This window comes from Strix uralensis, chromosome 2, assembly GCF_047716275.1.
Source record: "Strix uralensis isolate ZFMK-TIS-50842 chromosome 2, bStrUra1, whole genome shotgun sequence".
Lineage (NCBI taxonomy): Eukaryota > Metazoa > Chordata > Aves > Strigiformes > Strigidae > Strix > Strix uralensis.
Genome location: NC_133973.1, coordinates 124,547,852 through 124,573,205, shown reverse-complemented (window position 1 = coordinate 124,573,205; position 25,354 = coordinate 124,547,852). Strand labels below are relative to the sequence as shown.

The following is a 25,354-nucleotide window of genomic DNA, read 5'->3' as shown; positions in this document are numbered from 1 at the left end:
TATTTTCAGCCAAAACCAAAGCACAGTACAACTTTTTCTTATTTTTTTTTAAGCTACATTAAAAGAACATTTCAAGCACTCAAAAATTCCAAAATTAAGTTGTCTCTGACATTTTAATTAATTTCCTTATTCTTTATAACTTATGACACAGTATTCATAACCTGTTCACAAATTCTTTTTTTTTTTGCTAGGACATTACTTCATTTAGCAGAATCGAGACTGTGCACACCATTTCAGATTTTCTTCTTCCTTGAAAAGAGCTTTTTTCCCCTTGTTCAAGCTCTACCTGAAAGAAATTTTTTAATTTCTGGAGTTCCAGTCATTAAGGTATCTAGATGCCTTGATTTAGGGAATAACTCCCTGAGATAAACTGATTCAATTTGGTCAGCATTTCTAGAAATCATACTTCAGTATCACAAGACAGGCCCTGTACAATGAAGAACGTAACTGAGACAGTTTTGATGAGGAATGCAGACATTCACAAGCTTCCTGAAGGATCTCACAGGTCACCAGTGTTACTGAGTTAAAGGCAGGTGCAGAATTTCCTGAGATGCCACTTCACTACACTTTCACTACTTGTGACACAGTAAAGTTTCTTATTTTACTTAGGACACATATACGCTGGTTAGAAACTTTTTGTCATTATAATTTCCTGATAGAAAAGGCAGTTGAAAAAAGTTTTTAAAATTACTTTCTGTCTGCTTAAGCCAAGTTAGAATGTTTTGAAATATTATCTGTCAGTTGCCTTCAAGAAAAAAATGTAGCTGATTTTCCCCAATCAGCTCGTTACTTTTACTTATTATATTTGAGTTTCTGTCCTCCTAAATCAGTCAGGGTACCTAGAAGAAAGTTTATCACACAATTCAGTGTTGCTTTTCCTCTAATGTGCTTGGATTATATTAGAGGAATACAGTCATTCAGGATAGACCCCAAGATATATAGGCAGGCAGCCATCAAGATCCAAAATTTTGGGGCAGCATTACAAAAACATATTTTTGCATTGAATTTAACTGAAAATGAAACTAAGTGAAGAAAGCTAATTAAAGCTAATTTAATTTTGTGTCAGTTCTTATTTGAAAATGCCTAAATATGTAATTTTGACTTTTTCCTTATATAGATCTTCTATCATTTCTGGGTCAATTAATTCTGATTTTTTATATATATATATGAATATATATATATGTAAAAGTTAATTTTCATTATTATTTCCTTCAAAATATTTAATCTTTAATAAATTTTTCCAAATGAAAAGTTCCTCTTCTTTTTAGCTCTACTATATATGAATTTCTTTAAAATGTAGTGGATCCTGCAGACATTTCCCTAATATCCTTTGTAATATAAAGCTGTTGTCAACAGTGTTTCATTCCTTACATTAAACGAAGCAACAGTCCTCTGCTATCAAAAGTCCAGTCATGAAAAACGGGCAAATAATAGTTTCACAGTTCATCTTAATTCTGGCAATTCTGACCTTTAGATTAAGGAAAATTCAGAGTTACTTCAGCTGAATTCTGCTGTCTGTACCTCATTCACCATGAATGTTAACAAGATAGAGTGAAATGATAATCATTTTGCTTCATTAAAATTGCCTCTGGAGTCTGGATGTTGCCAAGTTCTTCCAGTCTTTGATGAACTCTGGCAAAACTGGGAAATGCCTGGCAATTTCCTGAGGCAACTTTGAAATTGCAGAATGACTGCGGACTAGCAATGAAGGAAATATCTGTGCATCATAATAGCTGTGCCATACCTGTTTACACTGCTTATCTCTTCTTTGCATTCTTTTAACAATTTCATGTTCTATACAGTTTGACACAAAAACAAATCTAAAAAGTCTTCCTATGTGAACTATTATTGTTTGAGATATTGCATCCCCTCAGAGGTTATTCCAGAGTGCTGGAGTCTATTAGTCTACCACACAAAATCTTTTCTCTTGCAGCCAGTGGACTATTGCAGGGTTTGTTGTTCCAGTCCTTGGAGATGAGTGAGAGGGGTGAGGCTTTTTGGCAAAGAATATCAAAGGGAAAAAAAACCCAACCCCACAACCCACTTACACAGCAGAATAATTATGAGACTCTTAAGTTACTTCTGAAACCTCAGAAAAAGAAGTGTTCATTCAGGAATTATTCAATGTTTTGGCTCAGATGTGATACTTTCTAATACGTTTTCTACACCCTGGCTTTTTCCACATTTTCTTCACTCCCATCCCTGTGTTTAATGTTCGGACTTCTCATTTCACTCCCAAACACCTCTCAAACTTAGCATTCCCTCTGCCAACTCCCCATCTGATCTTAGTTTCCATTTACCTGGTAGATGCCAGGCATTACCCTTGACCAGCTACCAGCTAATTCCAGGTTCTCCTGTCCCAGTCTTCTCTGAATTTTGTGTATATGGATCCAGCTGGTATTATTTTGCCTATGTCCATTGCCAATATCCTTTTTTTCACAACAGCCTACATAAGTCAATCTACCTCCCTGCTCTGCACATTCATACATGATTTCTGTATTTAAATCAGGTTTCTCTATTTCTTGAGCCCAGAAGATCAAATGCAGAAAGAATAGAAAAGAAAGGTTCCTTGCTCTCATGCAGTGCAAACTCAGCTCTGCTAACTCTAAGCTCATCTGGGCCTAGGGTTTTAATTATAGGTGATGAATTAAAACTTTATAAGCACAGTAAAAGTCCTATTTTTGACATAAAGGATGCATCTACTATAATGGTTTCAAGTCTGGAGTCTTTGTGGACAACAACTTTTCAGGGGGAAAAAAAAGGAAAAAAAAGATGGTACCTAATTTGATTCAGCATATGCAAAACAAAGAATATGCTTTTTTTTCAGGGGCTGAAGATCTGGTTTTTTGTGGTTTTTTTCAGAGAAACTTAGCTTTTGTCAGGCATGTGTTGTGGAATGTCTCCATTCAAAGCTTTGCCAAAGTAATGGGTTAATGCACAGGATATCTTTGAGTGTCTGTCATCCTTACAACTGAGGCTGTCAGGTTCTGTATACTAAGCTTCATGCCTTCCTTTGGCCGTAAAATGCTCAAGTAGTTTCTTTTTCTCTTCCTAAGATGGCTTCGAAATGGAACTGAAATCGACATTGAAAGTGATTATCGCTTCAGTTTAATAGAAGGAAGTTTGCTTATCAACAACCCCAGTGAAATGAAGGATTCTGGACAGTATCAGTGTTTAACCACCAACATGTTTGGCAGTATTTTAAGCAGAGAGGCTGTTCTTCAGTTTGCATGTGAGTAACAATTTTTTTAACATAGATAAATCAGATCTTTACAATGCTTGATAAGGCTCTAAATTATAATTGGAATACATTATACAAATTGCATTGTCCACTGACTTTTTGGGCTAGGATCTCAAAATTAGAAATTAAATACTTAGTAGGAAAGAGTGGGTTTCTGTGTTTTTACTGTTAAGATAGAACCAACTATCAGGGAAAATAACTCTACTACATAATCCCAAATGCTATCCTTTAATGATGTACTTGAATACTCTGCAATGATACATTTCACTCATTGCTAGTTTCCTGAAACGTATCATTGTGCCACACTACCTGGGCAGGAGAGAAAGAACTGTAAACTTAGGAATAGAGTGGGATAAACTGCCTATATCTGTAGGATAGTCTGCACCTATAACTATGTGTGTGTGAGCATAGTTTTGTATGTATATATGTATATAAATATATGTTTTACGTCCATGTTTATGCATACATATCATGCATACATTCATGCATTATGAGACTGAGATTTTTTTTTTTTGTAGTTGTTAATGGAAACTGAAAATGTCATAGCTTTTGAAATCATTCACTACAATATACTTTCCAGAAGCTATCAACAATTCATGATCCTGAGTAGCTATGGTCTATCTATAGCCTGCTCTTTTTCAAACATACTATCAGGAAAAACAGGCCCAGAATTTCAGATATTCTACCTCCAACTCTGACTTCCATTCAGCACTTTACAGGAAAACAACCATTTTAGTGCTTTATCTAGGTAAATCCTACCATGAAGGGTTTTTAAGAGGCAGGGATGTAAAAAGAACTCCATCCTAATTTCTCAGATCCTGCTGAAAATAGGACATTACCATGAAACATGAGGCAGATCTTCATGTAGCCACTACTGGAAAACAGTGGGGTTAAGAACAAGTTGCGTACATATGTGTCTAATAACACATCTGGTGGTGTGCAGAACTCAGCAGAGATAGTGTGGGGTCTGAGATTCTCCCTTAATCCACCCCTCCCTGGTAAAGTCAGACCTCTCAAATCTATAGCTCTAGTCTTATCTGCTACAGATCATGTCAAAGTATTCTTTAGCAAGATCATGGCAGTATTCTCCTACTTCTGAGCTGGGAGCAATACTGATGTTTGACTCTAAACATCGTAGTGTTATTGCACAGCAGTCTTAAAAGTAGCTCAGAAAATTGTTACATTTTATCTTTTAGACAAGAAAATTATCATAAAACAAATCACTTGGTTAGGGAACCTGACAGCTGGTAAATGTAGATAGTTCCAGGGCTCTGAACCTCAGAATTCTATTCTCATTTCAGGAACATGGCTGGCCATTTAACCTCCAGCTGGAAAAAAATACAGAGAAAGTGAGAGCTGGAGTTCAAACAACGGAAGGCTTATAAATTTCAGTAGCTACATCCACAGTTCATTCAGGACCCCATGTACTTCTAGTTACAATATTATCTCCTCTAGTCAAATAAATTTAGATAAGGTTGTGAAACAAAAGACTAAGAAAGAAGAGGTTGGGTTTGGTGGGTTTATTTTTATTGGATTTTGAAATTATTATTAGCTTGCACACCTGCTTTTGCGGGTATCAAAGTTGTTATACTACAATGGCTTGAATGTGATTTCTGTTCATTGAAGTATTTTATTTGGGAATTGTGATGAAAGTTTCTCAGGCAAGGTTAATGGAGGAGTGCTAGCTGGAAGCACTGAGGTGTAGGAAACAATGCTGCAGAGCTTGTGAGAGAGAAGAGGCTGTTATAAGCACACAGAAACCTTTAAAAAGGGTAAAGAGTCATAACGGGTTGAAGTTCTTTTAGAAGTTTGAGAGCAACCCCTTCACAAGAGCAATTTCAAGTTCAATGTGTATTTGTAGTTTAACTTCTGTGTAGCATGACACTCTCTTCCACTCTTCATTTAGTGCTTCAAATCCCTGATCTTAAATGGCTGATGTTTTCCTGTTGAAACAATATTTGCATCATGCAGCAACTCACAGTATAAATTGGTGTCACCATACTGTAAATTGATAGCAAGCTATCAGAACCTGATATCACAGAAATGTTTTAGGAAGTCAGATCCAAAGTAAATTTAAAATAAAGATTTTTCATTGTGATTTGAGCTTTAAAATATCTAAGACACTGTCCTGAATTTGACCAGGAAGTTCAGATAAATTTTCTTGAAACAACAAATGGAATATTTTCATCCTGATATCTTGGGTGATATGAAGTTTACACTGGTCCCCAGATTGCTAATACTCTTTATTTCCTTTAGGAAAGTGATGTGTTTTTCAGATGTTTAATGGGAAGATCTTTACTTTACAGCATGAAGGATGGTTCTATGATTTAAAACGTATTTTGGAGAACCCTTCATATCTGGAAAAACTTCTGAAGTGTAATCACAATCTTTCTGAAATAAATTAGGAAATTTTCCACATTAAGATATTTTAGCCAAGTAATATATAACATCTCATTTATTAATAACTTTTTCTTGCATTTAACTTCATTAATTACCTAAGAACAACCTTGGGTGATGTAGTATACATTTAAAAGGTCTTTAGATTATACTATGTTCATTCAGTAATTATCATTGAGCTCTAAAGCATTATAGGTAGAGATGGACTAGACAAAGATTAGCTTACATTTCCCCGAAATAAATATAGGAATTTTTAAAATGTCATTCTTGGATGAAATACTGTAAGATAAAATTTCAGTGTAGTTGAAGTAAGACATTTTAAAGTATTGCTTGTTAACAGCTGTCTTGCATGTCTCCAATTATTTTCAGTAACACAGAAAGTAAAGCATTGTAAAAGATTTTTGTAAGGAAAGGTCCTAACCTTAAAAGTAATTAAAGTAATTGGTGCCTTGCAATTTTACTGAGCTCTAATGTCTTGAAGGGTAATTTATAATCCCAAGGATAAACCAAGGCATTTCTGATTATGAGATACAAAGCTACACATTATGGCATGCAAATTCCCTTTTTTCACTGAAAGCCATGGATTCCCGAAGCTTAAAAACTTACCACTTTCACAGAAAAAATTTAAAAATTAAGTTCATGGACTTGCTTGAATGCATGGTTTGTACTGCTGTGAATGCATGGTTTGTACAGCTTGAAGAGTTGTTGTTCTAATTAAAGAGGAAAATGGCATACAGCTCAATTCTATTAAACAAGGTCTATTAAACAAGGCCTTTGACACTGTCTTACAGGAAAAAGCATGTGCTGTAATGTGCTTTAGCAAAATATCATGAAACTTGAAAAAGAAGAGCATGTTTATTGCATTGGCTCTTCATTTTCTCACAACCGGGTGGCCAAAAGCCCAGTTACTATGGTTATTATCATGTAGTTCAGCACTGGTGATGCATTACAAATATAAATGTTTATGTACTATATCATTTGCATATGTGTGCATAATTAAAATAAGACTTTGAAATATTTATGCCTTTGGATTTGAAAGAGATATAAAATGAACATTATTTTATACATGTTTACAGATATAACTTTTGAAATAGCCTCCTGTATCACTGGTTATTTTTATGGAGCAAAGTGAAAAGACCAGTTATGTGCCGTTAATGGTCTGCTCAAAATTTTAAACTATTACAGCAAATACTTATGAAGATTTAAATACAGAAAAAAATTCTCCTCTTTTTTCTTCTTTGCAATTCTTATGATCTCTCATGCCCAAGGTTTATGCTGTTTTATGTTAAGAAAGTAAGAAAAAAAAAAAAGATAAAAAAACCCCACGCTGTAACAGAAAATAAAGAAAAATATATTTTTCAATAAAAGTAAATATTTGCCAGGAATTTCTTTTGTCTTCAATAGAATTTTATGAAGAAAAACTGGGGGGAAAAAAAGCCCAAAGATAACACCAACAAAATGTCAAGACAATCCAAATTCTTGATCACAAAAATCATGTTTAAAGTCACATTTCAGAAGTTCGCTCATGGCAGGTTGTTAAAAAGATAAAACGCTATCAGTCTCCTATAGCTTCAAGTGTCATTTCTACTTCACAATCACAAGGAATAGTTCATATACAAAGTATATTGTTTTCTTAACAGGATTGTAATCAGCTCATTAATATATAAGAGCATTAGAGGAATAATTACTGAATTCCTTTAGCCCATCTTAACGTTAATGAATTTTGTTGTTCTGGCTAGCTCTGTGGAAGAGTTATTCAAATCCCAAACCCATCTTCAAAGACTCTGCAGTAAATGAAAATAGAAAAGGGAAAGATAGTTATTCTAGATTAAGTTTTTACTGCATTAAGAAAAAATGTATGTGTATAAAAAGGCAAGCGCATCAGTCAAATAAAGAAACTGTAGCAAACTTATAGTTGCTGCAAGCAGAAACCCAACTTTGTTGAACACCTAGTAATTTTAAAGAAGTGCATAACATCAAAAGTGTTTTGAGGATATGAAACTTAATAACAAAATGTAAAAGTTTTATGAAGTAACTTACGCACTAAGCACACATACATTGTTAGATGGTATTATTTTGGTCTCTTATATCCTCTCATTTCTGTTGTTAGAAATTTGTGTAACCTAAAGGGAGGATTTAAAAATTAAACTTTAATATTAATTTCTCAATGTTGGCTACATTTTGGCATCTGTACATGAAAATAAGTGACTTGAACCTGATGGGGAAATTGAAAAAAATACAGATTCCAAATTGACTAAATCTACCTGCCTTCCTGCACAACAGCTGCATAATTCTGTGCTGGTTTCTATAGCCTCTCTTTGGAACAGTGGGCTACAACTTTGGCTGCAGCAGTGAATGTATTTTATGCTTAACTTTGCCACATGTAGAATCTCTGCATTCCATTATGTCATAAAACAAAATAGCTTTTCTCTACCTGTGGATTATTCAACCTTTCATAAGCCTACCATCTCTGTGATGTTTGCAGCCTGGGCTAAAAAAAACAGAGAAGTGATAGAGGGAAATAAATTCTCACATGTTATTTATGTAACTCCTCACTGGAATTTTATTAATCTGATTGTTACTGGTTTATTTGTATAATTTTCCTTTTTTAAAAAAAATAAGCCTATTTTATCATTTAATCTACAGAGAGGGCTATTGATTAGATATAATTTAAATGTTTTTTCCAACTGATAAACTACCATGACTGTGTAGTGATGTACAAAATAAGAAGCCAGCCATGATGAAGACATATAAACCAATAGTTTTCTGGGGAGACAGCCTATGCACTGCCCACTCCATCATGGCACAGTCCTGACAGCCTGTTAGTGAATTCACCTCCTAATAAATGAGCTCAATGATCCACGTTTTCTTTCTTGACATCATGCTTCCTGGATATCTTGTTGGATTTGCTCCATAATATCCTAGTATTAATTTGTAAAGAGTTGATTAAATACAACCCTCTGGATATGAGAAAAAACTTTATTTCTCGTGTTAATTCCAGAATATGCAAAATGTTTGATCACATTACAGTATCAACATTTTCTTCTAAACCATACAAAACTAAACAGTATTAAATACTATAAAAGAAAGATGAGAACAAGCTGAAGTGGTAAAGGAAATCAGAATGCAACTAGTCATACTTTCATTTTTAAAGATATCCCTGATCATCCTGTAATACAACCGAAGTTGTGCATTGCATTGCTCTGAAACCGTCACAGCAATGTGAGGAACATTACTATGTTGGTCAAGAATATCTACAGCTACAATAGTGATTTTCACTATAAAACTTTCATATTTTTTCTGCATAAATTCAAGTTGCTGCTTAAGATACATCTGCAAACTAGCTGCACATGACAAGAAAAGTTAATTTTATATAAGACTTGTTGCATTTTATTCACAAATAATTTATTAATTGAAGAATATAATTCAGTGAGCCTGAGTTGAATATGAATTTATGTCACACTGCACAAAGAGTTTCAGCTAAATGAAGACCAAGGAAATTGTATTATCTTACTGAAGGAAGGGATTTGACTTCTAGTTCGGATGTGGAGACTCAGCTTCGTATCTCTTCCATTATGTATTTGTGCAAGGTGGGACAATTCCACAAGGAAAGATTGTGACATCTTTCTTACAAAAACAAGATTTCAAGGCTAAGGTCTTCAGTGACTGTAGGACTTGGATCAACCCCCCAGGCCATTTTCCCACATAAATGTTCAAACCACTTGCACATAACTATTTTACAATTCTGCAAATCTTTTTTTTTTTTTTTCCCTTTCTTTTGTTAAGAGAATCAGAATTTTAAACTGAAAGATATGTATTTTTTTCATACAAAAATAGTGAAAAAAAAAAAGCTTTGAGTCAAATTAGAACTTTTTGTTTCATTTCAACTTTGAAAAACCAAGTTATTTAAATTTTAGATGGAGTGATACTTTCTTGTTTATAGAAACATTCAGCTTATACAACTAAGTTCAATGGTGCAAGATGATAAGAAGTTCGGCCCTAGTCTAATGAAATACTTCATCTTAAAATATTTGCATAATCTTTTTGAAGTTGATGGGATGATGTATATGCTTAAAATTAAGCATATGCTTGAACTCTTTGTTGTCGTTAAAGATGACAATTTCTAAAGTAAGTGTTGAAACAGTCTGCATGGATCTGTTACCATAATGTCATCATAACAGACACATAATAGGTTTAATTAAGCCTTCTGCCATCCATTTCTTGATCCTTTCTTTTTTAAAGTGAATAAATAACTTAGAATAATAAATTTCATGCCTTAAAAATAGCAGAACTCCTTTTATCCAGCGGTTGTCAAAGAATCTTTCCTCTTGGAAAGATAGATCTGGGTTCATCATTGTGGCTATGGTGAATCTTTGATGAAAATCTGCCTTCAACCTTGCCTTACATAGATGAATCTTTCATCCAAGTCTGAAAGAAAGTCTGGGGAAATAAATGAAATCAACACTTGAGAGGTGACCTAAAACTGTGAAGACATCATCCACTCTTTCTGACAAGAATGGCAAAATGAATGAATATTTATTGGTTGTTCAAATTTCCCAACAGACCATTAATGAGTATTGCCAGACAGTAAACCTTATGGGAGTTCAACTGTATTTAGGAGTGATACCTACAGAAAGCTTCAGGAAAAAAAATGCACACCTTGTCTCCTGGAACTCCCCTTCTGCACAAAGCATGCAGCATGTCTTCAAAAATGGTCTGCTGATCCTATCTACAGTGACTTGTCTGTAATAGCATAAAAGCAGCTAAGAGCTCTGGTAGACTTGCAATGTGTATTTCTGTCCCTTTATTTCTGCTTTTGAAGCTGTCTGAGAATTGCAGTTTCTATTTTTCCACTGCTACATCAGCGTTTAAAGACCAACTGCCTTGCCCCTGTATTAGATCACTTAAAGAGAGATAAAACCAATTCTTTCCTATCTACAAAAGCAAATGCTTTCTTTCCTTGAAGACAAGAGGAGGGTGGGGAAGTTCTTTTATCTACTCTCTGCTGCCTTGAATCAGTATCTTGTCAGCTCCAAAAGGGGTTCTGTGTCTATGCTAGTAAATTAAAATTCCTTAGCACTGAGAACAAATCATATGGAAAGGTCCACATCCATACTTTTAAACACTTTTATCTTCCAAGACACAGACTACTTCTAAGCCATTTTTTTGGGAATGGCCCCTAGTCACTCCTGTTAACACCCAAAATGTGACAAGCATTGTCTTGGAGAAGGCTGTGGTCCCACCAAAGCATCCCGTGGGCACTTCTAACACTGTGACAGTGCCTGTGATGAAAGTCCAGTACAGGAGGGTATTTCTCGATATTTTTAATTATAGACAAAGTCTGAGTATCCTGAATTGAGAGTCTTCAGCATACTAGGGGAAATGCATACACTGCATCTTTAATATATAAAACAGACACGCCACAGTTGTATGAAATAATGTAATTTTATTACTTTTACTATGTGAAGAAAATGATGAAAAATTTTAATGCTAAAAAACACTAAACAAAGCTACTCAAATTTTAGTGTATTCTGTATCCATCCTTCCTTAATTCTCAGTCTGCATCTTGATGTTTCAGTTATAAATTACTTGGGACAGACGTCTTAATATAGAAGACTATGTCTGAAGAATCCCAGCTACACATGAAGTCTTTCTGTAGGGTGACACTCAGGACATGAGAACACCATACTAACCAGCACTGTGTTCCAGAGATATTCTGTAAGGCAAAAATATTAGATTTCCCTTGTTCGCCTGAAAGAAGCTGATTACTTTCTGTGTGTCCTCACAAACAACTAACTCATTCCTTCACTTCATCCATGTGACTCTTCTGTGGTGAAATCACACATTACCTCAGCCTGAGAGGGGCATTTTGACAAAGTTGAGAGCCAAAACTCAAGAAGCTCTAAAGCAGAAACTCAGAAGAACTTATTCTTTTGCATGGTAGCATTAGAATGAAGGCAACTGGAAAAGTTGAGGTCAGATCCCTAATTAGGGATTATACATCGATACAGTGCAAATTTGATTCTCATTATAAGTTACTAGCTTCAGAAAAGGGTATCAATTCTGGTTTACTCCACTGAGCAACATTTATTATCTCATCACGTTTGAATTGCACATAGGCATAACTTCAACCTCATTGATCCTCATATCCATCAAACACTGAAAAAGTTATGATTATTTCAAAGTATTCAAATGGAAATGAGATTTATTAATCTTGTCAAGTTCATTTATTGCTGCGTAAGTTTTGGTGCCAAAAAAGTATTCTGAGGTTTAAGTTTTGCTCAGTCTTTAACTCTGAAAACGTACTTTACACAATACATTTTCTATTTTGTGTTCTGTGGAAGCATTAATATAAATCAGCCATGTAGGGAGACACAGTTTGAAATGTAATTACAGCAGTCATTTAAAGCTGCATAGTACATCTACTGAGTTCTCATTTTAACATTGTGCATTTCTCTGCAGGACTGGAAGGTTGGTGTTTAACCTGCCTATAACCTACTTACCTATCTTTCACATTCTAATCTATCATGCTAATGAACCATTAGTCTTGGCATTTAAATATAGATGACAATAATTAAGAGTAGCATTACTAAATAGGAAAAATTTTCATAGGCTGAAGGAGAATTTTGTGCCAAGACCAGATAACAATTTCTAAATTTCCTTTGAAAGTTCTAACTCAGATTGACTTTTTGCAATTATCATGTCATCTCTCTACTTAGAGCCTTACGTGTTGCAGATTGTGGTGAGCAGTACTCTACCTTCTTTCAAATTAAAGGTGTAGTTTTACTTGAAGTTTCTTGCGTGGTATTTGCAGTGCTACCATGGCATTTCTGCCCTCACTATGCTCCCTCCATTATCCTGACACAGTTGTACTGTGACTTTCCTGAGAACTAGCTCAGGCTCCTGATCTGGTTGAGAAATAAACTTGTCTGACAGGTTATTCTTCTGTCCCTAAACACAGGTGCACACATCTTTGTAGAGTAGGTCTGATGGTTGGACTCGATGATCCCAAGGGTCCTTTCCAACCTGAATGATTCTGTGATTCTGTGATTGTGATAGCACAAGGGAGAGAGCAACACAAGGTTGGGAGGGAAAAAGAGAGAAGTGGACAGGGCATTTAAGCTGATCTACTCAGGTACAGCACTGAATATAAAAGCAGTGGAGTCACTTTTGATAATACTTTTGGAACTCACAGGGGGGAAACTTATAGGAAAGAGTTGAGTTCTAGCTGAGTTAATAACACTGCAGAAGAGGTATTAAGTTTAAGAAAAGCCTAGAATGAATGAGGGAGATGGATCATCAAAGAAAGCAACATCTGGAAGGTTGTGAAACATATGGATAAAGTGAGAATTATCAGAAGGCAAGCTGAGTTAGACTGACAAAGGAAATTAAAAGAAATACAGTTAAGATTTTTAGTTAGCTTAATAAAAATTAATAAGAAAAGATAATGGGATAGAATCAAAGTTAAATCTGCATATGACCCCAAATTCAATGGTTGCCTTTTTTTTGGTTTTCCATAAGGACAGAATAGCTTATAGAGCTGATTCTATATGAAGTAAGAGATACCAGAAACAGAAAGATATGCATTCAGTTTGGGGATGGAAGAAGACAAGAATGGTAAAAGTAAATCCACACTTAAAACATGCTAGTTGATAAAAGCTGAGGCTTCTACAACATCCATGATTTCTATTAATAAAATGTAGTACTTCAGTGATATAACTTCAGAACAGTGTGCAGTTCTAGGGCCAAGTTGTTCTTTGTTCTTGATATTTTCACTAGTGTTCGGAGAACAATGATAAAACTAATTACATTATCTAATGCTACAAAGATGGGAAGTATTGTCAACATAGAATTTGTATTCTCAACTGTAATAATTATACACTTTATTTGTAATATTTTGCACTCAAAGTCATAAACATAGTAATATCACTGTCATTTTGCATACCATTTCTTGTAATTATTTTGAGGATAAAATCAAAACAGTCTCCAAGAATAATTTCTCACCAGTGACAATGATAACATTAAAACCATCCTTTGATGACTGCCATGTGATGATAATGTCAAGTTCCCAAACATGATAGTCTTAAATTCAGTGAGATTGGTAGATATGTTACATCTGCATACCAGGACTCAGAAGTTCGTCATTTCTTCTGTCCTGGTTATAAAAGTCAGATATCAGAAGCTGGTTTCATAGATCACGTTACATGTATAAAAAGGAGCAAATCCTCTTTATAAAACATATTGTAACCTGTCTCCATATGCAAACACACACACAACTAAACAATAAAAAACCCAAACCAAACCCTTTAATTAGGTTTCAACCCTATATCTCATCAAGCAAGGAAATATGTAAAAATGCCCTCAGGATTCTATAAATATGTAAATCCTGAGCCCACCCACTTATCCACTCCATACACCATACTAATTAAAAGACAATGCACTAAGTCAGAAACTTATATACTGTGTGTCTAACTACACATTAAATATTACACTGAATTTTATTAGAGTTACAAGGTCAAATATCCAAGCTACAGGATGAGGGATTTATCGTTGTCTTTGCAATCTGAATTTTGCCTTGCATGCAAGAGTCCTACAATACAGATTTGTCACACAACCACTTCTTTTTTTTCACGTTAGACCCCCTAGACTCTTTCAGGTCACAGAAAAATTACTGCTCTCTTACGGAACAGTGTTCTATTTTCTATTGTTCAGTGCACAGCCCCCCACCTTCATTAATTCAAAACTACTCTGAAGACAAAATTAATTTCCTCAAAAGCTTTTTATGGTGCTCATCACTACAACATCCAAGTGCTTCATGAACATTAATACATTTATTTTTACAAAGTCTCTGTGAAGTGAATAGTTATTACTATCTCCTTTTTATAAATGAAAAACTAAGACATGAGAGATTAATGTAAAATATCCAGTAATTTGGGGAGCTGTACGTGAGCTCATAAGGAGCTGCTTTTCCCAAGTGCTTAGCAGAGCCAGAACTGATCACTTTCCTATTCATCACTCTGACCAGTCTTTTTCTCAGCCTTTGTATCAGTCATATCTCAACCCTGCATCTAGTTTCTCATCTCTCTCCTACTATTGATTTAGCTACTGATCCCATTTGGATTTTCCTTACTGAAAGCATCTATTTGACTAAAAAGGATAGTAACATCTTTCTAGCTCTCTTTTAGTCTCCATGTGGTCATTTTGTTTCATTGCTTGTAGTTCCTCTACCACACATTTCCAACTTTCAGGCTCCTAAACTCAGTTTCCTTCCCTGTCCTTAATTGATATCTCCTATAGCATGCTTTTTCCATCCAGAATCTTCTCCATCCTTAAGAGAGTAAATGAATATTTAGTTATTTTTTATCTAAAACTGAGAGTAACTAAAACAGGATCTTCTAATGGAAGGTGTTGGCCATCTTAATCACAGTATTTGCTACCTGTTGTGTTTAGAATAATGGATGGATTTCTTGACAGTACAAATATCCATTGGCTGAACGGATTTATTTTTTTTTTTTTTAAATTAGAAAAATTCTATATATCTTCAGGCTAAATAACTTAAATTGATACTCCATTAGTTCTCATAAACAAAGTGGGTCAAGGTTTTGAATTGCAAACAGTTAGAGTAGGTTGAGTAGGAAGTTCTACTGATAATTCAGCAGCTGGTACTTTCTCTTTTAAATTATTAAATCATTACTGCAGAACACTCTATAATGAAACTGGTGCTCCTTGGATAAATTTCTGCCTGGAAAGGCATTTCTACTTAAATACTCGCCATTTATCAACATTTTCTTTACTATGAGGTCTCAACCATCTCCTTCATTCAGCATTAATGTAACAGTGATTAACTGTAACCCATGTTTTGGTTGGTGACTGCAAGATTTTGAGAATTTAAGACAACCTTTACTGAGTCACATCCTCTGAATTCCACTGCCATTTTACTGTGCTACTGTCTTCTCCATTTCCTGTCCTTGTCTACTATGTTTCTTTACAGTTTATAAATAAAAGGCTATTGCTCCATCTAAACTGGCACATAAGAAATATAGAAAATCCTGATTTATGATCATCATTAGCCATGACAAACCACAAATATGGATAAGAACTCTTTTAAGATTTTTCTTTGTTTGTTTCACTGCTGGTTATATAAGGTCTGGTAATGTGTACTAATGTGATATTGGGAAGTGACACCTCTTTTAATTTTTAATTAACTCTTAAAACTGTTGTTACCTCATTAAAACCATATCTGTTAAAAAAAAAAAAAAAAAAAAAAAAAGGGAAACATCATAGATTCAATCTGTCAATGTAAAAGTTGAACTGGAATATTGGTAAGAAAATCATAGCTAGCTGTACAAAAGACACTAAGTATTCTCAATGTGAGATTGCTTTGTGCCAATCTCAACAGAGGAGCCAATCCTTTTAAGTACTTTATCCTACAAAACACAATCACCAGTAGTTCATTCTAAGTACTGGGATTGCATTCAGGATTAAAATATTTGCTGCATATTTTGGTCAAAGTTCTCTGAAATGTATAGAGTTGTGTACTATGTGACCAAAGTATGTTTAAAAACTGAGATACTAGTTCCACAGGAGGTTTAAGCACTTCATATTTTTTTAATACAAATTTGATCATTTTAATTATATCTTTCACAATATGTTTTTTTAATAATGTCAAATTGTTTTGTATACCTTGATTAAGAAAATCCTATTATAGTGAAGTAAAATAATTTCTATGACCGCATTTTGAATACTTCACATTTGGCTTCGTATTATACTAAAAATATATGCAATTCTCATATATATGTAATATGTATGTAGATATGGTAAAATTCGACTCAGCATTGCCAAAACAAAAAGCGTAAGTTACTATTTTTGTGCATAAGACTGTTCTTACAAAAAGTTCCTGTACTGATAAATTTGCAAAATTACAAAACACAATACCGACACACCATTATAATGATCTTTTTTTTTTTTTTTTTTTTTTTTCTGAAAGCTATGTCACTAAGTCTTTAATATCCTGTTATAGTTATACAGCTGTTGAAGTGGAGTTATAAGAAAATAATCTGATGAGGAAGGTAAGGCCACAGATGAAGTTGTAGTGAAACAGCCACTGTTGCAGTGCTATTTTGTCTAAACTACCTCCCTTTCTTCAATCCCAAGCTCTCCATACAGCTTCTCCTTAAACTAGCCGATCCACAGCCAATAAATCATCCTTGTTCAGTGTATTGACCTGATGACCATAGCACATATATTTTCCCCAGGGAAAATATTTACATAAAAGAGAGTAGAGTAAAGGAGACTAGAAATGGAAGAGGCAATGGAAAAACTATTCAGACCCAAAATTTGTGGATTCTCTGACTGTTTTAAATGAACTTTGTATCAGACCAATAATGTGAAAAGAAACATGCTTTACAAAGACCTTTTAAGAAAGACAGTAAATTATCATATAAAATTATTCCCATATTATTTGGGAGCAAACTCAGCTGAGTATTCCTAAGTGACATAGATCTAAAGCATGTATAAAATTTGTTCAAACCTGAAGGAAAGGGAATGAAATTCAAATGTTTACTTTCATAGCATCACAAGTACCTTATTTTATTTAAATAAAATATTTACTGAAATAAATTTAAATAAAACAAATCCTGAGTGTTGGACTCAGTAATCCTTATGGGTGCCTTCCAACTCGAGATATTCTGTGATTCTTTGAATTGAGGTAATAAGAATAATGAAAATTGCTTATTTTAAAGACTTGATACAGTCATATCATAGAATCATAGAATGGTTTGAGTATGAAGGGACCTTAAAGATAATCTAGTTCCAACCCCCCTGCCATGGGCAGGGACACCTTCCACTAGATCAGGTTGCTCAAAGCCCCGTCCAACCTGGTCTTGAACACTTTCCAGGAGGGGGCATCCACAACTTCTCTGGACAACCTGTGCCAGTGTCTCACCACCCTCATGGGAAATAATTTCTTCCTTATATCTAATCTAAACCTACTCTCTTTCAGTTTAAAACCATTACCCCTCATCTTATCACTACACTCCCTGATGAGTTCATCCCCATCTTTCCTGTAGATCTCCTATCATTCACTTTCAAGGCAGTCATATGTTATTTTCTAAAGTAACATATTGTTTGTGTAAAAAGATTACATGGTATGCAGAGAAAGATGGAGAGATCCCTACTAGACAGATTATTTTTTTGAGAGTACATGTGTTTTTCTGGGTAATATATTTAGACATATACCAGTGCCTAAAATTGCTCATCTTATCTTCTAGGAGACATTCTATTTGAAAATAATAATGAATCCTCACATCAGTTGTTTTGTACATTCAATAATTTGTTCACAACCCTATCTAACAAGCTTGCTTTGCAGTCCTTTTACTTCCTACAAAAATGTATGGAGATCAGTAAAATACAAGATGGTTTCTATTTTTAAATAGCCAATCTTTCCACAGTAGTTACAAAGAATTCTTGTCTTCAGTCTTTATTAATTTAGAGCCTAGCATCCTGTGACAGTGTATTGTAATGAAGGCAGTGTTCAGCAGTCTACATCAGTTAGTCAAGGCTGCCAAGTATTATTCCTTTTTTTATTTTAATGTTATTGAGTATCCTGAAATATGATGGATTTTCTAGGACATTGCATATATGTTCTTGTTTATTCTTATCTCAGTTAATGAAAAACAGTCAAGGCAAGTGAATCAGTCACTGATGTAAAAAACCACAAACAAAACGATTTCTAAAAGCAAGAAATACTGTTTCTGATTTAGCAGCTGAAAAATCTGTAAATTATGTCTGTCATATAGCTTCATGCTTTCACTATTTGTCACTAATTCTTTCACTATATTTCACTAACAAGTCTTATGAGGAGCAGCTGAGGGAGCCGGGGTGGTTTAACCAGGAGAAAAGGAGGCTCAGGGGAGACCTTATCACTCCACAACTACTTGAAAGAAGGTTGTAGCGAGGTGGGAGTTGGTCTCTTCTCCCAAGTAACTAGCAATAGGACAAGAGGAAACGGTCTCAAGTTGTGCCAGGGAAAGTTTAGATTGGAGATTAGGAAAAATTTCTTCACTGAAAGTGTTGTCAATCATTGGAACAGGCTGCCCAGGGAAGTGGTTGAGTCACCATCCCTGGAGGTGTTTAAGAAGTGTAGATGTGCCACTTAGGGACATGGCTTAGTGGTGGACTTGACAGTGCTATGTTGTACTCTTATGATCATAAAGGTCTTTTCCAACCTAAACAGTTCTATGATTCTGTGATTCTATGATTCTATTAATGGTCTTAAAATGCTTTCACCCATTTTAGCAGATCCTGTTTCCAGATTGCAATTACAATCGATATCTTTGAAGCAAAGACTGATATATCTGTAGTTGCTATGAAAATACATGCAAACTAGGTCAGTGCTGCAATATGCTGGAAGATAAGTCTTCATTTTGTAAATGTTTTAGATTCCAGAGGATTCTGATTCTGGTTTTGCTCAAATCTACCTTAATACTGAGATGAAATATTTATACTGGAGTTAGTTCAATCAGGCAGTCATTTTGTTTGACAAAATGGGTCACCTTTCGGGGAATTAACAGTTTGTGAGCTGCAAACTCCTGTGAGGTTTTGAAATACTGATCATTGTGAGCACCACGATATTGGCACACATAAACCAATGCTATAACAACATCTTAAAGTAGCTGAAAAGCACATTCTCATAAAACAATGAGGGTAAAACAATAGTATCACACTTTGATCCTGAACTGAAAAAAAAAAAAAAAATTGCTGTACAACTCAAAAAGGGGAAAACATATATCAGAGAAGTTGTTTTACATGAGTAAGGTGGCTTTTTGAAAAAGCTTTTCCAAATATCTTCTCACTGTGGTTACCTGTGCATCCATATTCTCTAAACTTGATTTTTTTTTTTTTCATTTGAGTCATTTGCTAACATAAATTCCTAGGAATACTCTGGTAAAAATAAATAAATAGGCAGAGATTTAAATACAGGTAATTTGTATGTTAAAGACATTTCACTCTCTTCAGCGATAATAATTATTGTCTCTGTGTGAAGGAGAGAGACGAAAGCATTGACATTGATTTTCAGAGATAGAATCCAGCAGGCAACATCTTCAGAATTTGTTTCCAAACTAAATCATTAGTGAGCATCTCACATCTCAATGTGATCTGTGTTATCACATCTATGGGACATGCAATCTGGAATTTGTATCCATGGGTTGTTTTGCCATTAGAAGGGTCTCATTTACTGACTTCATATAAGTTATCTGAGGTGCACATCAGTTTGTGAATAAACACTCAGGCTGGGAAAGATTTACATGTTATGATACCTGAAATTAAGTTTGAAGTAATTACAAAAATTGTAATTTTTCTATATTTTATAGACATAGCCTACAAGTAACATACCTACAGGGAGCAACATTACATTCACTGTTGGTACTTCTCTGATAGCACAGATTACCAGAAGTAAAAATACTTTTTCTTACATTAAGCATAAGCATTTTGAAAAAGGGCTATAATAAAAAGTTTACAAGTTTCAGTGTTTGAATTATAATGGCTGCAAAGACGATGTTTCTGCTTCAAGTCTTTAAATTACTGCTTGAAATGGGAATGCATTTAGGCACTTAAGGTTTGATTTATAAAACTTCTATTTACTTTTATGCAGTTCTTTGCATAGCTTATTTGGTAAAAGTAGAACACTTTTAGTTTACATAAATTGTATTTTTCTTTTCCTTTTTCATGGAAACTCTTGCAGATGCTACCTCATCATTCTCATCTCAAAAATGCACATTAAGACAAAAAGGGGTTGAAGGTGTGAAAGAACTGTGGTAATCTCAGACTCAATAAGTAGATTGCACTGCAATATATTTTATTTAAAGAAAAATAGTGGAAACACTTTACAATGAAGTGCAGAAGCTAGAATTGCCTGGAAGAATGTAAGACTGTCAAAAAAACCTGGTTCCTTTTTGAAACAGTGTGTTTGGTCTGATCTGGCACTTCCAGGATATTCACACTGAACTTCTTGCTAGGTGATTTTTCTATCTTCTGTATATATACTGTTAAACAAAATAATGCTAAAGTACTACCTAGGACAGCTTCTTAGCTGTCATCTAGTTTTCAAATGATTGTTACCCACAAGAACTTTGAGTAAGATACCAAAGGTCTGTAGCATTTATAACTGAAATATAAGCAGAAAACTGATTACCACTTATGTAAGTGCTCCCAAACTCTAACATGTTCTAGATTTGGGGGACACAGAAGAATATTATTTTACACAACTACCTTTTCTGTAATAATGAAGAGGCCAAACATAGCAAACTGAGGGCCAATTGTTTGCAATACTGTATAAGCATCATAAATGAGACAGGGGATCTGGCAACAACTGACATGGAGAAAGCTGAGGTACTCAAGACCTTTTTTGCCTTGGTTTTACACTGGCAATTGCTCTTCTCACATCTCCTGAGTCCCTGAATCTCAAGGCAGGGACTGAGGGAATGAAGTCCCACCCATCACAGGAGAATAGAGTGGAATGGAATGGAATAGAATAGAATAGAATAGAATAGAATAGAATAGAATAGAATAGAATAGAATAGAATAGAATAGAATAGAATAGAATAGAATAGAATAGAATAGAATAGAATAGAATAGAATAGAATAGAATAGAATAGAAAGAAAAGAAAAGTTCAGCTGAAAAAGACCTATGATCATCTAGTCCAACTGCCTGACCACTTCAGGGCTGATCAAGTTAAAGCATGTTATTAAGGTCACTGTGTAGCACTGACAGGTTTGGAGCATCAATCACCTCTCTAGGAAGCCTGTTCCAGTGTTTAACAATCCTCTCAGTAAAGAAATGCTTCCTAATGTCCAGTCTGAACTTTCCCTGGTGCAGCTTTGAGCCATTCCCCCGCTTCCTGTCACTGGATACCAGCTAGAGGATATCAGAACCTCCATCTCCACTTCCCCTCCTCAGGAAGCTGTAGAGAACAATGAGGTCACCCCTCAGCCTCCTTCTCTCCAGACTAGAAAAAAACAAAGTCTTTAGCTTCTCCTCAGAGGACATGCTGCCATCCTCTGGATGCATTCAAGGACCTTCACATCCTTCTTAAACTGCGGGGACCAGAACTGCACACAGTATTCAAGGTGACGCCTCACCAATGCTGAATACATCAGGATAATCACCTCTTTTGACTGTCTGGTTATACCATGTTTGATGCACCCCAGGATGCAGTTTGCCGTCTTGGTTGCCAGAGCACTCTGCTGACTCATATTGACTCTGCTGTCAATCAGCACCCCAGATCCCTTTACGTAGGGTTGCTCTTCAGCCACTCCTTTCCCAATTTATACTTGTGCCTGGCATTACTTTGTCACAGGTGCAGAATCCAGTATTTCATCTTGTTAAATTTTACACCACTGATGATTGCCCAATGCTCCAATCTATCCATATCCCTCTGTAAGGCCTCTTGTCCTGTAACAGAATCAACAGCACCTCCCAGTTTGGTATCATCAGCAAACTTGACTGGTGGATGAAAAATTGGACATGAGCTGGCAATGTGCACTTGCAGCCTGGAAAGCCAGTTGTGTCCTAAACTGCATAAAAAAGAAGTGTGGTGAACAGGTTGAAGGAAGTGATTCTCCTTCTCTACTCTGCTCTTGTGAGACGCCCTCTGAAGTACTACATCCAGCTCTGGGGCCCCCAGCACAAGAAAGACATGGACCTGTTAGATCAGTGCCAGAAGGAAGACCATGAAAGTGATCAAAGGGCTGTAACACCTTTCCTATGAAGAAAGGCTGAGAGAGCTGGGGCTGTTCACCCTGGAGAAGAGAAGGCTCTGAAGAGACCTTATTGCAGCCTTCCAGTATATCAGAATAAAGATGGAGAGACACCTTTTACCAGGGCCCATAGTGATAGGACAAGGGGAAATGGAAAGAGGGTAGATTTAGATTAGATATAAGGAAGAAATTTTTACCATGAGGGTGATGAGATTGGAACAGGTTGTCCAGAGAAGTTGTGGATGCCCCATCACTGGAAGTGTTCAAGGTCGTATTGGATGGGTCTTTAAGCAACCTGTTCTAGTCCCTTCCTATGGCAGGGGGGTTACACTAGATGATCTTTAAAGTCCCTTCCAACCAAAACCATTCTATGATTTTGTGATTCTATGATTCTACGAAAACGTGGTTAACTGAAAGATTAACAAAACAAATTAAAGCTAAGAAATAGGGAAATAAAAATCTCAGGAAGACTGCACGCAAAGTTTAGAATTAGTGCTTTAAGTGATAGGTATTCTTAATCACTGGAGTACTATGGAATGTTTTGAAAAAAACTCAACAGAAATGGCCATTAAGTCAAATTGTGAAGATAGGCAATGTAATGGGGAGTGGAATTTGTGTGGGCTTTTCTAATGCTTAAAGATTGTATGAGAGAATACAGAAAAATGATTGAATTGACCTAGCAAGCAGAAAAGATCTGCAGTTGGCAGAGGCTTCTAAATAGTATGTCACATGCCTTGGTTTACATATGCAGAGTATGTACAAAGTGTCTCACATCCAAGGGCTTCTATGCTCTAGACTGTGGGAACAAACAGCTCAGTAGAAAGTACTGACCAATATTTATCCATCATCTTGAACATGATTTGCAATGAGTGTGAACTCTGAGGTGTTTGAACTAGCCTGCTAGTGACATGAAACCAGCATTCTGCTTTGTAGTCATAGCAAACACAAGTAAGAGAAGTGTCTTCTTACTTGATTATTCTGGATTCTTTTCTATATTTGCAAAGCTAAGGCACATTTAAAAGAGCATTGTGCTCATATTAGTGCTGTCCCAACATTTAATCTACATGACTTCTGCTCAAATCATTACCTAAACTCTCATTCCCAAGAGTTAAAAGCTTAAATATTTTTATGCAAAATGCAATCCTATTCCTATTTTTGGCATCAAAAGTAGGAATAGAGAAATGAATATTGTTAAGGGATGTTATGAACCTAGCTGCCTCCTCCAGCCACTCCAGCTCAGGACCTTCCTGACTGGCTGCTGGAGCCCAGCCTGGTGCCTAGACACACCCAGGACACAGACACAGCTGGTCACACAGATTGCCACAGACAAGGCACTACCTTCAACACTACCAACACACAGGACTCACATAAAACGCAGACAGGCAAGTGTCCTCCTGCTTTTCAGCTGGTAGAGGTAGAAGTTCACTAGTGCAGGCACACACACGACATCCTCCAAGTTCACAAGCACATTCACATTTTCAGATCCCTTAAATACCAGCACAGCCTCTGTCCACCTGCCACCCCTGCCCATATCCTGAATCCCCTTTCCCACTACACAGGTCCCACATTAGCTATCTGGTCCAACTTTATGCTCCCTGTCAAACAGGCATCACTCACGCACTCATTCCTCAGGCACTGCACATTCACACATCCCCCTGAGAAAATCAGGACGGACGCCCTGCCTGCCATAGTTTACAATCATGTGTTGCAAAGTCAAGGTTGATCTTTCTGGAAGTGATGTCTGTGGTTTCTTGATAGCCCATCACGTTAGTGTAACTCATGAGGTTTGTTTCCTGTCATTGCCTCCACATTTGTTTGGTCAGGTCTGTGTCTCTGAAGATGTTGTTTCTGGTTTCCCCCTTTAGTTTCCCAGTTGACAAGGTCCCCCGTCAAACAGCCTTGCTGGAATAAATGTTCTCACAATCTCACTTGCCCTCATCAATTAGTGTGATTGACCTGATTCGGGTCTTATCACTGACCCATATGTATTGTTTATGGCTTACTCCTTTTCTTATTATCCCTTTTTACGTTGAGAAAGGTCCTTGACCCTTAACTCTTGATATTTAAAGAAGTAGACGGTCTCCTTCCACATACCTTTACAAATATGACTGGAGAGAAAAAGTGGCATAATTTCTTCACCACATTATGATTCTTTCCCACCTCTTCTATCACTCTTTCCATTCATATTCAGAAACACCAGAAAACGTTAAAGAAAGCTTGAGGCAAAAATGTTTCTAATAACCCCAATTAACAACAGAAACACTATTCTTATATACTTTTCAGATGTTCATTCTTTCAAGCAATGTCAGTTCATACTGCACTTTTCCCCAAGTGTTAAATAAATATAGCTGTATTGGGAGCATTAAAGTAACACTAGGAAGTCTCTTAATGTATTTTGCAATAATTTTTCTTTCATCCTGAACTGCTATGAGTTGTTGTCATAACTATCATGAGGAAGAAAGCTCTACTAATCATAAGGACTGTGAACCCTCATTCCATTTGCATGAATTTGCACAACTTAATGTTTCCTGGGTTTATACCAATGGATTTTTTTCCTCCTGATCTTGAGGTCCATATCTCACAATCTCATCCTTAAAAGAACAGAAGCAGCTGATAATTCACATCTCTGTAGTAACCATAGCACATGTATCATTTTATTCTCTTCCCTGAAGCTCCTTAGAGTTTGAACGCAGATTTTTCAGCCTACCTGTAAAAGATATTTGTGCAATGGTGTAACACCACTTTTTCAGCTCTGCTATAATTTATGATAGCCTAAAACTGGCAGTTTACTGCCTTTTTTTTTTTTTTTTTCTACATCATATTGTATACACCTAGGTCTGGATCTCAGAATGTAAACTCAGATTAGTGTGAGCGGTGTCCCTGTTGAAATTGTTGCCAATCCACTAATTAAATGTCACAAAAGCCATATATATGCATATGTGTGTATTTAAAATACAA

At 35.7% G+C, this 25,354-nt stretch overlaps 1 protein-coding gene across 6 annotated transcripts in view; it reads left to right on the top strand.

Moving 5' to 3' along the window:
- Window positions 1-25,354, top strand: part of CNTN5 (contactin 5) — a 666,666-nt gene that overhangs the window by 419,725 nt on the left and 221,587 nt on the right. For all 6 annotated transcript variants that reach the window (XR_012627723.1, XM_074860212.1, XM_074860211.1 and 3 more), the window contains one exon: window positions 3,057-3,232. Coding sequence is in view for 5 of the 6 variants with exons in the window: in XM_074860212.1 (XP_074716313.1) it covers window positions 3,057-3,232 (176 nt within the window). In the remaining variant the exon portion in view is untranslated. The remainder of the gene's footprint in view (window positions 1-3,056; window positions 3,233-25,354) is intronic.